General features: G+C 44.2%; 1 protein-coding gene across 4 annotated transcripts in view; it reads right to left on the bottom strand.

The window, feature by feature from the left end:
• The window catches only part of SYNE2 (spectrin repeat containing nuclear envelope protein 2), a 314,602-nt gene that overhangs the window by 26,576 nt on the left and 272,371 nt on the right, over positions 1-15,655 (bottom strand). For 3 of the 4 annotated variants that reach the window (XM_073895326.1, XM_073895325.1, XM_073895327.1), the window contains exons 98-99: positions 13,695-13,853; positions 12,457-12,623 (exon numbers count right to left, since the gene is read on the bottom strand). In XM_073895326.1, coding sequence (XP_073751427.1) covers positions 12,457-12,623; positions 13,695-13,853 — 326 coding nt within the window. Of the gene's footprint in view, positions 1-3,688; positions 3,961-12,456; positions 12,624-13,694; positions 13,854-15,655 lie in introns of those variants that run through there. The other variant, XM_073895328.1, reaches the window with a different exon arrangement.

Raw genomic sequence — 15,655 nt, 5'->3', positions numbered from 1 at the left:
CTCCTGCAAGGAGCCTAACTTTCCTGATTCCCAGTTTCCTTGTTAGCTGCAAAATTATCCACCTTGCAGGTAGTCATGAGACCGAAACAAAAGCATGTGTGTAAAGTCTTTGGTAGAGAGTAAGCACTCAGTATAGTACTAGCTCTTATTACTGCCAACTGGGATTCTATGATGCTACAGTAACAACTCATTTATAAGGCACGGGACCTTACAAAGTCCTTTCATAAATATTTATTCCCCACTCTGCTATGAGGTGGGGGAGGCCTGGGAGGAGGCTGTGGAGTCTGGTGGTAAAGAGCACAGACTTAGTGGGCAGGGCCTGGGTTTGAATCGTGGCTCTGTTTAAGCTCATATGAAAAACTGTGTCAACACTAGTTATCCCTTCCCTCCCTGGGTGCCTGAGAAGGTTGAATGAGATAAAAACACATGAAATGTATTTGGCATAGTGCCTAACAGAGATCAATGCCCAGAAACCACGATAGAGATGATTTTCATGGCGCTAAGTTTTTCCAAATTACAGTCTTACTGCAAACACCACAAGGAGCTCCCTTCAAAGCCACAAGATGATTTATTAAAAAGGAAGTAACAGAATCTGGGGCCAGGCCTGGATGCAGCTGTAACCTAGATCCTGCCTTTGTTCCTGTGGCTTTAGAGGCTTTAGTGGTACATCCTCCTCACCCCGATATCTTGCCACCCTGACTGCCTGGGGACCAGAAAGGACACTCCAGACAATGCCAGAGGAGCTGGTAACCCCAGGCCCTACAGGACAAGGAGTCTTTCAGGCAGTTTGCAAGGGGCTGCCCTTCAGGAAGGCTCTGGCTGGAGAAGCAGCCCAGCCCTAAGAGCTTCCAAGAGGTGGGGGAGAGGGGCTTGGGCCTGGTGGCCCCTGCACAGCTCTCCTGCCCACCCCCTCTATTGGGCACCTGACCCTACTCCATCCTAAGTATCCCAGCCTCTTTATTTTAAAAAGAAAAGAGCAGAAATGTAACTTTAAATGACAGGAGCTAACAAGAGACAAAAGAACCTGGGTGCAAACACAGGGATGCAGTGATCGTGAATCCTGGTCATCCCAGGGTGAGGTGTGCAATAAGCAGGGCGGGGGGGGGTAGTATGGAGCAGGGGGGGAAGAACTTACTTGGCTTCCCCAGGACTATGATACTCCAGGCCAGTGGTGTTTGAAATGGAGTGCTTAAGACAAGCCAACGGAGTATGGGAATAAAATATTAGATTTTCTACTGCTATTCCATTCTTTTTAAGTGTCTACACCGGGTATGCTTTCTAATTCACAAACTTTATGACTACATGGAACAACTGCAGAACTTGCTGACATCTACCTGTGCCAGGCCCATGGTGTTTTATTTGTTAGCTATGCATTTAATCCTCCCAGCAATGCTATGAGATCAGTACTGTTGGCATCCCCATTCGATAGGTGAGGTAATTGTGTCACAGGGATCAAATAACCTGCCCCAGTCACCGATCATTAAATGGCAGAGGCAGGATTCCAACCTGGGCATTCGGGTCCAGAGCTGCTGTTCATAAGCCCTTTCCTCATGGCAACTCGTATAAACCTGCACATACATTAGCTAGTATCAGGCACAGGATGGTTTTTGTTGCTGTTGGGGACTATGATCAGAAGTCCAGTCTCATGGTTCTGGGATACACTGGGGGGCATAGAAGCCCGTCCACCAAGTACTATCCTTTGGGGGCCCGCATTTGCCCCTCCATAATTCTTTTCGATAAGCATTTAACCATGTGCTTTGTCTTGGATCCTGTGCAGAGTCCCAAGGATTCAAGAGATAACTGAAATATAGGTCTTATTTTTCCCATAGAGCTCATGATGTAATTTAGATTGAATTTCAACATTATAATACAATATAGGAGGTGCTCAATAAATATCTTTTGAAAGAATAAATGATGTTCACTCATACCTTCAAATTTGTTTTCATAAAAGACATGGCTGTATTATATATTAAAAGAAAGAGGTAAAGGTCAGAGCACCTCCAAGCCGTTTGCCACAAAATAATTTGCTGCCACATTACAAGCCCTACATGCTGCTATACCTTGGTTCCCTACAGGGCAAGTGAAATACTGAAAAACAAGCACACAAATCACATCTACTCTTAGGGCACATTAAAGAGGAAGGGAAGGTAGGAGGAAAAGAAAAGAAGAAGTTGCCAAAAAGCTACAAAAGATTCATCTAATCAGGATTTAACCTCCTTCTAGGTCCCAACCTCTGACAGAAGGCATAATATCCAAAACTGCATGGTGATTTAAAACATTTTTTTCAGATAATTATGTTACAACTTGCTCTAGGAACCATCAGCTGTTTGGTGGAGTCTGTATCATTCTCTTCCGTACAGATACTGTAATCTAATTATCACCTTTCCCAGGCCAGGAAGGATGTGTCATTTGCCAACCCAGGCAACCGACCTCCATGTCAGGCCTTGTTAATATCGCTCTTGGAAAAATTTAAATCTTGAGTTAATGTTGGGACACGAGGAAAGCCCTTCAGAATCCAGCCTTCTGGCACAGGGAAGCAATCGCAATACTGCGTTACATCAACCCCAGGGACCGTTTGTTTACGGAGCTCCCTATCTCTGCACTTACCCATGTTTTTTACCCCAGTGCACTCAACAACATTGCTCACACATATATTTCAATAAGTCCTATTTCTCCAGGAAAAAATAAGTGTGATTTCCTGAGTTGAATTCTAATTCTGAGGACTGGAAAAACAACATTTTTAGGTGCAACGGGGAAGTTTTTCACCTGGGTGGATTAGTGGAAGACCTGGATAGAACTAAAGCATTTTTATATGAAACCAAACAAAAGAAGAACTTTTGCTAAGAGTAGCTACAAATTAGAAGATCTTTTGCAGGGATTATGGGTAGAAATGCAGAACATAATTAAGGTGAATAAAGTTTTATTTTAATAGCGATAGATCAGAATAGAATACTTATGAACCCCACTCTCCCTCCAAAACAAAATCAAGTCCTATTAATATCATTCTGTGTATCAGAACTAAGTCTTACAACGTGTGATGGAGGCTTTTAATACCAAATTCATTTCTATGGAATAATTTACATTTCACTCCTATTCTCTACATGCTAAAGGGTCTACAGTTAAACTACAAAGACCTTAGATCATCATAAATTAAAAAAAATCCCATGCCAATGTGGACAGCATAACTTAAAAAAATACTAAGGACAACAGATGGTGGAAGTATCTGAATTTATGCTGAAACAAACAAACAATACGCAAACCTGTGGGGCAGCTGAAGTTGCTAAAAACACTGTACAGATTCTGTACAATTGCATCTTTTTAAATGACTAAACAGCTTTATAGTAAGATAATCAATTGCTCCAAGATCTTGAAGCCCTGATGTGGGGGGCATGGACATTACAAGACATTTGAGCTAATCGCCTCTTTGAAGCATTTATTCGCCGGAGGACTTCCATTTTCCACTCAGCATCATCACCTCTCTCCCCGGCTTGTCAAAGGCTGACTGCCGACACCACAGGCGAGAGGACACAGGGAGAGCACCCATCCCCCTGATGGCTGATCACACACAGCCACCATCTCGTCGGTCACTCCTATTGTAACCAACACGAGGGAGCGAGAGAGCGAGACACACAGACAAGGCAGCTGCCCCTCGGCCATATGCTGAGCTGATGGCTGAAATGGCACTTACTGTTGATGAGAAAAAACCATTCCTCCTGGTTAGCGGAAGCTCCAAGTTCCCGGCTGCACCTCCACCTCCCAGGCCGAGGCGGCCCCTCCCCCGGCGGCGGCGGGCAGCTCCATCCCCCGGCTCAGCATCCTCCCCAGCGGCTGCCCTCCCGCAGGCTCGCGGCCACAAAGCAGTGCCCCGGGGAAGGGACCGAACGGCCTCTCCGCTCACTGCATGTTTTAATCTCTGTTTTCTCCCTTCCAATAAACAAATATCTCCACTCCTTCCTCTCTTGAGCACGCGCGCGCACACACACGCGCACACACACACACACACACACACAGTCTTTGTTCTGACGCTACAGGATTGCAATGCTGGGAAGAAAGTCACAGTGTTATCTTGGCTATGGGTTATTTATGAAGGGCTGTAAACGGAGGGAAGAAACATTTAGATTTGGGGCACAGAAAAGAGGATTTCTGTCCTCTTCAAATCAAATTTCTGTTTCAGGTTTGAAAAAACTGGCAAAATTGGAAGCCCCTGAGTCCAACAGGAATGCCTTCTTCAGGTCTTCCTGAAGAAGAAATTTCTGGGGGTGGGGCTGGGGTTTCTGCCCTGCCTTTTTTGCTCTGTGCATCCTGGTTTAGGTAAGGCAGAGAGTTCACCGAGTCCATTCCTCTGCTTTTTGCAAAAAAATCTATCTTATAGTACAAATAGTGTTCAAGACTTTGCAGGGGAAGAATTTTTGCCATTTTCCTTGTTAACTCCTCCCAGGGTTTACCATAATGTCTCTGAAAATTTCTCCTTATCCCTAACGTTGGTTTCTCTAAGAGAGCCCAAGTGGCTGTTTACCAGAGCACCCTTGGTTTGTGTCCAGTCCCTTTTAGGCTCACTCTCAGCCTTATTTTAAGACTCGACAATATCAATCATTTCTCACGGGTCCCAAAAGCCCAACATTTAGTAATTATTACATCCTTACCTTGAAAGAGAGAGAGCATGTTCTGGACCAGTGAAATTAGGGAGTGCAGATTTGGAAACAGCTCTCTCCAAATGCAACATCTAACTTGTGCCCACATGCTCAGCTGTCCCTGGGTCCTGCTAAATATGGGCCCTAAATATGGGCCCCAAAGCCGAGTACACTGGACCTGCTGGTGCTGCTGGATGCCGCCTGCCCCCCGAATGCACTGGTGGGGCTGCAGTCTCCTCGAGGAAACTCCCCAACCCTCAAAAAAGCATTTCTGCAGGGTCCAGGAGCAGTGGCCCCATGCTCCAGAGGTGCAATGATCAGGCTGATCGGAAGGAAAATGGAAGTGGGGAGGCCGATCCCACATCTGGCTCTTCCCGCGCTAGAATCTCTAAATCCTTCCAGTCCTACTGGATCAGGCCACAGCAAGTCAACTCTATGACTAGCAGCATTGTTTGGTCTCCCAAACTAACCTTGAGAAAATACAGATAAACAGAGAGCAATGAAAAACTTTATCAATTTAAAAAGGCACACATCTCCCTGCCCATTCTGCAAGGGAAAGAAAAACAATCCCAAAACACAGTTGCCATGGTAGTAACTGCTGAGCTTAAATGACAACAGTTTAATTGCTACTATTATACAATAGGTGGGCTTTTCACATTGGTAGGTGAAATGTGAAAATTATGCTTGGTTAAAAAGTTTCTTTTCATGGACTTGATCCTTCTGGCAGTAAGACAACTATCTAGTCTACACAGGGAGGGATCATATATGGGAGCATGTCTGAGTAAGTCCCTCCTTCAAACACTGACCCAATGGTGCCAAGTCTCTACCATCAAGAGAAATGAAGGCAAAAGGTAAAAACACTGATGACATTTTTTTAAAGAAAAAAACAAAACAAAACCATGTTCCTTTTTCTGTAATGAACATCAGAAAATACAGATGAGCAAAAAGAAAATTACAATCATCGATGCCAACACCAAAAGATACCCACTGTAAACATTCTGGGGTATGTCTTTCCACTTAGCTGTCCCATCTGCTTTACGCATTGACAGCTCTGACCAGATCATTCACACATCCTGCTAGAAAGAGTCTTTTTAGAGAGCCTCCACTTCCCTTGGCCCCATGTCTCTGAAGAGGCTTCACAACCAGCCAGAGTGACTTACCAAAGACATAGACTGACTTATGGCCACAGGGCTCCTGCTACATAGGACGAAGCAAAGGCTTTGAATAATGAAATGGGGGAGGGGTCCTGAGAAACAAAAGTAGATGGATTTTTTGGGAGTTCAACTATCTAGTCTACACAGGGAGTTTCTGAAATCAAAGTAGACACAGGTGAGACGTGTCAAACTGAGTCTTCTTCTGGCATGAGTCCCACTGAGGGGAGGGTACTGGGGAGGCACGGGGGCAGGACCCTGTTCTCAGAGCTTTGGTCTGTGTTGGCTGAAGCAAGTCAACCTGGCATCTTTTGTCCCTCATCCAACATCCTGCGCCCAAAGCGTTCCCACTAATAGGCAGCCTAGCTACCTCCAAAACAGAGGGTCGCACATGCTGGTAGTTCTGAAAGCTTCTTTAGTGGTCTCTCCTGCATTCACATTTCGCTGAGTCCGTTTTCAAAGATACTATCTAAGAAAACATGGGGAAGGAGGAGCTAATAGCTTTAATAATTTTAAACAAAATTTTTTTTAAAGATTTTATTTATTTATTTGACACAGAGAGAGAGAGCAAGAGAGGGAACACAAGCAGGGGGAGAGGGAGCTTCTCCCTCTCCCTCTGCCTGCCGCTCTGCCTACTTGTGCTCCTCTCTCTGTCAAATAAATAAATAAATCCTAAAAAAAAAAAAAAAAAAAGACTTTTTTTTTTAAACAAGATTTTATTTAGTTGAGAGAGAGAGCACACAAACGTGAGCAGGGGAAGGAGCAAAGGGAGAGGGACCAGCAAGCTCCGCGTTGAACACAGAGCCCGGCAACGTGGGGCTCGATCCCACAACCCTGAGATCATGACCTGAGCCAAAATAAGAGTCAGCAGCTCAAGCGACTAAACCACCCAGGCACCCCTTAAAGGATTTTAAGGAATCTCTGCACCCAATGTGGGGCTTGAACTTACAACCCCGAAATCAAGAGTTGCATGCTCTACCTAATGAGCCAAGCCTGGTGCCCTTAATAGCTACAATTAAAAAAAAAAGTTAAATATGTCAAATAAGCATAGTTAGTACATAATTTTCTGGTCATCAAATCAGATGGGGTTCTGGAATAATCACACCATTCACCAAAAAATATATAGTGCTTCAAGTGGCCTTTCTGGGGGCCTGGAAGGTTCAGTTGGTTGGGCATCCAACTCTTGGTTTTGGCTCAGGTCATGATCTCAGGGTGTGGGATCGAGCCCTGAGTCGGGCTCTGCACTCAGTGTGGAGTCTGCTTATCCCTCTCCCTCTGTTTCTCCCCCAACTCACTCTCTAAAAATAAATAAAATCGGGGCGCCTAGGTGGCTCAGTCGTTAAGCGTCTGCCTTCGGCTCAGGTCATGATCCCAGGGTCCTGGGATCGAGCCCCACATCGGGCTCCCTGCTCCATGGGAAGCCTGCTTCTCCCTCTCCCACTCCCCCTGCTTGTGTTCCCTCTCTCACTGTGTCTCTGTCAAATAAATAAATAAAATCTTAAAAAAAATAAAAATAAATAAAATCTTAAAAACAAAAAAAACCCCTCCAAAAAACCAAATAACCCCCTCAAAAAAAACAAATGGCCTTTCTGTTGATGAAATGAATAACATGTTTTTTTTTTAAATATTTTATTTACTTATTTGACAGAGAGAGAGAGAGAGCGAGCACAAGCAGGGAGAGTGGCAGGCAGAGGAATGGGAGAAGTGGGCTCCCCGTCGAGCAGGGAGCCCAATGTGGGGCTCGATCCCAGGACCCTGAGATCATGACCTGAGCCGAAGGTAGCCACTTAACGAACTGAGCCACCCAGGTGTCCACGAATAGCATGTTTTATAAGAGTTTAGATGTTCTGGGGCGCCTGGGTGGCTCAGTCGTTGGGCGTCTGCCTTCAGCTCAGGTCATGATCCCAGGGTCTGGGGATCGAGCCCCGCATGGGGCTCCCTGCTCCACGGGAAGCCTGCTTCTCCCTCTCCCTCTCCCTCTCCCCCTGCTTGTATTCCCTCTCTCGCAGTCTCTCTCTCCCTGTCAAATAAATAAACTCTTAAAAAGAAAAAAAAAGAGTTCAGATGTTACAAGTATAAGAAGCTGCCCAAGGGCCCACAAGGACTGCTAAAAGCTCCTGCAGCAATTCTGATGGAGAGCCAGTTCTGTGAATTTTGATGTCTACACCAGGGCCTATGTAACCTTATGTGAGGAATCAGCATTAAGACTGACTTAGGCTCCCCTGCTCCCTTCTCTGAGGAGTTGGTTATTTTGGGAGATGTAGCCCTCGGGTTCTCTGCTTTAACAATTTTATAGAAGCTGAAGAACACTTTACAAGGAGAGAAAGAACAGTGGTTTGGGTCTGAGCTTGCTTTCTCCTCCTCTATTACCATATAGCCACACTGAACTGCACCAGAGGTTGACAGTGGATGTGGATGGACAGACCCATCGCTGTCCTGAGCTTTCTCTGCCAGGCTCTGGTGCATAGTTTATCAACAAGGAGATCGGGGCTCACAGAGGTCACAAGACTTGTTCATAGTAGGTGGCAGGTCCAGGGGCTCTGACTTTTGGTGCAGCACCGTGTCACTTTGCCCTGCTGCTCACTCTAGCTCTCTGTCCCCCTGACCAGCACTGCTGGCAATACCTGGGCACTTGTGAGAAATGCTCATTCTTGGCCCCACCCAGACCTGCAGAATCAGAAGCTCTGATGGTGGGGTCCAGCAGCCCAGGTTTTCATGAGCCCTCTAGGGATTCTGATGCATGTTTAAGTTTGAGAACCACTGCTCTGGAGGAGACAATAAATTCCACACGGAGATCTACATTTTAGAAAAATGCTAACAAACTACCTCTAAAAGGCCAGATCTCAAAGGAGCCCAGTGCTCTTTTGATGCATGGTGCGGCATGACAGACAGACCCTGGTTTCATCCCCACCCTGTGCAGAATCGCCTCTGCCCTGGGGTCAGTTATTTACCCTCTCTGACCCTCAGTGTGCCTCTCGGTAAAATAGAGGATACTGACCTTGCAGGATTGTTGCAAGAATGAAAGATTTATACAAGTAACCTGACTTCCAAAACAACACCAATTTCCTCCCCTATCCATCCCATAGGGAAGCCTACTACTTGAAATGGTTTTACCGTCTTTTGAAATTTACCTCTATTTTGCTGAGAACATACCCAAAACAACAGGCCTTAAAAAAAATTTTTTTTCCCAGTGAATTAAACCTGACTTACTGAGATCATAGACTTTTAAACACCATTCTAAACTTTGAAGTTAAATGTCTGTAGTTAAAATCCTGAAGTCATGAGGCTGGGTACCTATGTAGGGTCTCCCTCCAAATCTTACTTATGAAATGTTGCCCCTGCTATAGGAGTGAAGCAGCAGAATACGGTGAGCAAGAGAGAAAAGGTTAAATGGTGTCCAGAATTCTGTGGGCTAATGGCCTGTGCATCCTGCAGGACTATAGGTTCTGCTTGGCACTGCTCAAATCTAAATTCTGCAGCCTGGGCCCCTAACCCCCTTCCCCAGTGATGATGCCTTTGTGTAGGGCCCAGCAGGAAATCAGTGTCAGAGATGAGACAAGGAGCTAATTCTACATGAGCCTGATTTATGGCAGGTCCCAGCTTGCTGCCTCAATCCACAAATTCACCTGAAGGGGAAACTCAACTTGGAGTTTCTTAGGCTCTCAGCCATCTGTCTCACCTGGTCTTTGCTTTAAGATAAGTTACTCTGTTCCCAGTCCTTCAGTTTTGAAGGAATTAGACTCTCATTTGCTCTCCTCATTACAAACCAGAAGAGTCTGGGGTAGCAGGGAAGCAACACAACTATGGGTTGAAATCCTGGTGGCCTCACATGCTGGCTATGTAACTACGGGCAAGTTACTTATCTTCAGTGTCTCAGTTTCTGTATCTATAAAATGGGATAATGGTATCTACCTTTCAGAATTACAAACAAGATTAAGTGAAATCATACTTTTTAAGCACACGGTCAAGAATACAGCTGGTAGCCAATATATTTGCCATTATTTCAGCTCCTTACTTTGCCAATTGCTCCTTCCAAGAAGACTAATGAAATTTCACTTGCTGTTTTATCTCTTTCCCACCAAGGAATTGGCTGAAGACAGGCAGCCAGAGAGAAGGGAGGAAAGGAAAGAGCCTATTAAACTCCAGAGTTATAGAACCAAAGCATGAATGATTAAGAATAGACTGTCACTCTAGTCTTCAGGAAGCATAATCTAGACCCTGCTCCTGAATGATCCATAAACAGGTCTGATGTCATCATACCCTCAATCACCAGGTGCCCAAGATGACTTAGGACTTAAAGACAATGTCAACAAAGACATACTAGACACAATTTACCCAACAGAAATGATCACATTCTTATGCACTGGAATGTTCATTTCAACAGGTATCTGAGGCACTGTTCTAAGCACTGGAAATAAGAAGGTTCAAGACACTGGTCTCGGGCGCCTGGGTGGCTCAGATGGTTAAGCGTCTGCCTTCGGCTCAGGTCATGATCCTGGGGTCCTGGGATCGAGTCCCGCATCGGGCTCCCTGCTCCTTGGGAGCCTGCTTCTCCCTCTGCCTCTCTCTCTCTCTCTCTCTCTCTCATGAATAAATAAATAAATAAAAATCTTAAAAAAAAAAAAAAAAGACACTGGTCTCATGGAGGGAAGACTGCTCAGTATTAGACACAGTTGAGGAAATCCTCTCCCATTCAACAAACATGGTACTTTGTCTTCGAGTCTTACTAGGGAAAAACAGTGATAATAGCCACTCAGTAAATGCTGGCTTCCACACACTGATCCTGTGCCGCACGTGAGACACCCGCCATCCAGCCTCACAGCAGCCTCTGACGTAAGCAGTGCTGTTAGACACTTTTTGCAGATTTGGAAACTGAGGCTTAGAAAGATTAGATACTACTCAAGTTTCTACCATAAGTAAGTGAGAAGTCAGGACATGCTCAAAACCTGTGCTCTTAATCCTTATTTGGGTTACTGCCATGGATTTCTACAGATTTTCTTTTTCATCTGGCACAAAGTCAAATTCAGCCCAGCCTACGCTGCCAGCCAAATCACCCTAATATTTGTCTTCAGCAGGCCTTCGACTGCTAAAGAACCATGAATGACTCAGACTTTATTTAAGAGGCCAAGTCTTCAGTTGAAATTGAAGGTCTTTTAAGCTTTAGCTTAAACCTACCTCTCTAGCTTCATCTCCTATATTTGAACCAATGGAGCTTCTTGTCATTTCCTGAAAGACTTCCATGCTGCTCTATCTCTGTACTTTTTTTAAAAAAGATTTTACTTATTTATTTGAGAACATGAGAGCATGAGCAGGGGGAGGGGCAGAAGGAGGGGGAGGGGTCTGATCCCAGGACCCTGGGATCATGACCTGAGCTGAAGGCAGACACTTAACCGACTTGAGCCACCCAGGTGCCCCATCTCTGTACCTTTTTGCTCACAACAATCTGCCACCAGTAATGTTCAAGGATCCCAACCTCTTACTCAGGACCATCTGGTAACACCCCTCTTCTGTAAGGCTCTTCCTAATCCCCACCCCCACTCCAGAAAGACGAGCGCTGAGCTCTCAAACCAGTTGGCTTTATAGCTGCTCCCATTAATGTAATTGACTCATCTTACTTCCTGTCTGTAAATTCTCATAGCACTTAACCTGGCGCCCTTGCTGATTGAACCAGGTTCACTTATAGTTTACAGTAACAATGAGGTCAAGGAAATAAATGCCAAATTATTAAGGGTATCTTATTTTCATTCCTCCCTAATTCTTCATTCTCCTTACAGGTTCTCCTGTATATTCTGCTTTATATGTGTGTTCAAAACACCTAAACACACTGTTATGTGAAAGACTCACTCAGCCGGTATAAACACAAAGCTGCATGGGTGGTCCCAGAGCTGAGTGACCATCTTTTCATATGTCAGGTTGCACGTGAAAAACGCTTTGGTTGGGGTCTGTCTTTGGAGAGAGAATTTGAAGACAAAAGGCCCTTAAACGCTTTGGGGGGCATCATCTTCATTAATTTGTGAGGGGAGATAAAATTACCAGTCTTATTTCTGATAAGACTGCACTAGAGAATTTAGCTTTGATTTGTGGCCACAGACATGTCTCTTAAGTCCACATCTTAGGACCAGATGCCCAGCGGGGCCTGGCATGCTGAGCACACACTTGTGGAGGACCCCTGCCTTGAGTGTGCCAAACCCCTGCAGTGGGGGCAGGCAGTCGGGGACTAGCATCTAGAAATCAGGCCCGTGTCCTGACCTACTTGCATTTGCCACATACAAGCAGGAACAGGCAGGCAGGATTTCATTTGGGGGACATGCAAATCCTAAAGCAGAGCTAAAACCTCTAAATAGTACCTCCTCAAGGATCTCTTCTCTAAATTTCCAACTCTCATTTAAACCTAGCTTCATGTGAAATTTTAAGCTAAAGAAAAAAAAAATACTAAAGCGTGATATACTATAATCTTCCTAAAATGTTGAAATAAGAATTTCCACTCATTTTTTTACCAAATTTTGCCTTTCTAAGCTTATAAAACTGCTGGACTGCCTTTGAGCAAGACTGAGCTCAGTTTTGAGAGTTTGAGCTCAGTTTCTAGATCTATATTAATACTGTGGATCGAATTCAGTATTGTGTAGTAACCACTGTACCTGGGGAATAAGAGTAACTCATAGGCCATTTCTCACCTTGATCCAATGACGTCAAAGAGGTGCTGCCAGTGGTCACTGACTCTGTGGAGCTTGTCCTCGATCTCAGCTGCTCTTGCCTTGTTGCTGGCCTCCATCAACTGGTCACCCATCTGCTTTAACTGTAACTTGTTTTCACTGAACAAGTTTATTTCTTCTATGCAGTCCTGACAAAGGCACCAAAATACAAAGCCTCAGTTACTACTGAAAACTCATTTCGTCAGTCACAAGCATACAGCTGCCTCTTGAAATTAAAAAAAATAAAAAAATAAAAAACTTCACACCCATTAATGCAACTCGTCAGTGAGGAGCTAACGAGTCAAACAACGCCCACTTGGCACATGTGTAATGTGTAAGGCAGCAGTTACTTTTTTTTTTTTTTTTTTTTTTAAGTAGGCTCCATGCCCTGAGATCAAGAGCTGAGCTGAGATCAAGAGTCAAATGCTACCCAGGTGCCCCCAGTAGTTACTTTCTTAATCCAGTAGCCCTGGTTTCCCCTCCCAGATTTGTTCTAATCTAACCTACTTGGGTCACCGAGGACAACAGAGTATAACTAAATTAACCTGTATCATCACTAAGTGCCATTTTGGATGACTGCACCAAGAATGCACCCCCCCTTTTAAGATTTTACTTATTTATTTGAGAGAGAGAGAGCAAGAGAGAGCACATGAGCAGGGGGAGAGGGAGAGGGAGAAGTGGACTCCCCTGCTTGGCAGGGAGCCCAACGCAGGGCCCGATCCCAGAACACTGGGATCATGCTCTCTGAGCCGAAGGCAGATGCTCAATCGACTGATCCATGCAGGCGCCCCAAATGCTCTTTCTGCCCTTCCCTGTGGCACCTGGTGGCCATTTCAGATTTATAAACCCAGTTGCTGCCGGCCCCTCCCCTTTGGCAAGGAGAACTCCTTCACAGTAGCCACCGGAAGCCGTTAAGTCGCTGGGGGTGTGAACTGATGCTTAAGCTGACGAAAGCCCCTGCTCTGGGCAGACCACCCGAGAGAAAGCACAGCAAGCAACGTGCCCCCCCCCCGGAATGGTCCCACACTTCCCATCTCTCTGGAATCCTCACTTACCAGCTTTTCTCTGAAAAGGAATAAAGAAAGTGAGAAAGGCTCTTCATATTTCTGCAATGTTATTAGAAATCGATCTATAACATTATGCCACTTTGAGCCCGTGAGCGAGAGCGGGGAATTCCGTGGTAGTCTTTTAAGTGCAACCATCGGGGTACTCCTGCTTACCTTCTGTAACTTCTCAATCATTTCTTCAATACTAATATCTGCTGTCTGTAGAACTTTGTTTTCCATCTGCACCAGCCATGTGCACAACTCTTTATTTTTTTCATTGAACACAATCCATGAATTGAGTCTGTCCTCAATCTCCTGTTTGCGTATAGCCACCTGGAAATGAAAATGTGTTTGGCAGCTGAATACAGGCAGGTAGGAAAGCATTTCCTATTCCTTCCCCCCCCCCCCCATTAAAAAGACTATGAATTTCATTCATTTTCATCAATAACCCTACAGACTTAAATCACTATTTACCTAATACCTAGGGTATTAGGTAAATAGTTACCTAGGGTTCAACATCAATAGTTACACCTTTGGATAAGTGCCATAAAAAGCAACAAAATAAAGATTGTGTCTGAAGTGTAACTGACCGAAGGAATTCAGTTTTATCCAATGCATATCTATTATTACCAGGTTATATTAAAAATTAGAAACAGGGAAGGTGAAATACATTAAACATCACCCAAATTTCTTCTGATCTTTGTTCTTTCAACATACATTTACTGATGGCTTGCTACATGCTCATTTACAGTTTTATGACCCAAATCTTTTTGTTTAAACATGATCAAGTCCTTTTTTTTTTAAAGATTTTATTTATTTATTTGACAGAGACACAGGGAGAGAGAGAACACAAGCAGGGGGAGTGGAAGAGGGAGAAGCAGGCTTCCCGCTGAGCGGGGAGCCTGATGTGGGGCTCGATCCCAGGACTCTGAGATCATGACCTGAGCTGAAGGCAGACGCGTAACAACTGAGCCACCCAGGCACCCTTCAAGTCCTTATTCCTATTTAAGACCAATGTCCTGCCTATTTAACTTAAAAACTGTAATCTAGATCACAACATAAATCTAACATTTGTAATGCAAATGGACTACAAAATTGAAGTTATTTCAATATTTTAGTGGTAGATTTCAAAAATAAAGCAAAATAAAATAAAAAACAAATGCATATCACTCATTTAATCTATCTTCCCATTATGCACTATGGCTTTAGATGGAAACTATGGAAATGGAACCAAATACTAGTCTGTAGTAAGCAGGCTGACCCCAAATACCCAATACCCCATTATGCATCAGCAACCCCTAAGCTGGCTTCCACAAAGGCTCTTCCCTCCTTAAAAGGTTCAAATTGACAACTTAAATATAAATTTAAAGAATGCAAATCAGACTTTCTAGATGGACAAAATTATTCTCAGCTCTTAAAAATCTTTAAAATCTTAGAGTTAGAAGAGTTTTGATAAAGTTTTAACCCCCTACTTTACAGATGGGGAAACTAAGGTGCAACTCCCCGAGGCTTTCCTGCTCTGGACAAGGAAACAAAGTGATCTTTTCAGAGTAAGGCAAAAATACCTAAGGCTTGTACATCCAACCAGCCAAATGTGTTCAGAACTAGCCCTAAAAAAACAAGTTTTGTGTTTCCATTCCTCAGGGCATCTATTTATCGTAGCTTTTGAAAATCCTGGCATTTTGCACAGCGTCATTCTGATTGGTTTCCTAATGGTAACAATTAGGAACATCTGGGCCCCAGTCTCCGCTTCTGCCTTCGTTCTAGGATACTTTTCACATATCCTAAATATTTTCTTTTACATAAAATATGAATAAAAATTCTAAGAGGACATTTAAAATTACAGTTCATTATGAATATTAAATACTAAAACCAAGAAGGAAAAATGATTTTACTTTATTAAAATGCACCCAAAAGTGTTAAAAAAAAGTCAACTTTTTTTTTTTTTTTTTTTTTTTTTAAGATTTTATTTATTTATTTGAGAGAGAGAGAATGAGAGATAGAATGAGAGGGAAGAGGGTCAGAGGGAGAAGCAGACTCCCCGCTGAGCAGGGAGCCCGATGCGGGACTCGATCCCGGGATTCCAGGATCATGACCTGAGCCGAAGGCAGTCGCTTAACCAACTGAGCCACCCA

Source organism: Callorhinus ursinus, unplaced genomic scaffold (assembly GCF_003265705.2).
Source record: "Callorhinus ursinus isolate GAN/ISIS: 27379988/994484 unplaced genomic scaffold, GSC_fseal_2.0 scaffold8, whole genome shotgun sequence".
NCBI lineage: Eukaryota > Metazoa > Chordata > Mammalia > Carnivora > Otariidae > Callorhinus > Callorhinus ursinus.
This window is presented reverse-complemented; position numbering and strand designations above follow the sequence as displayed.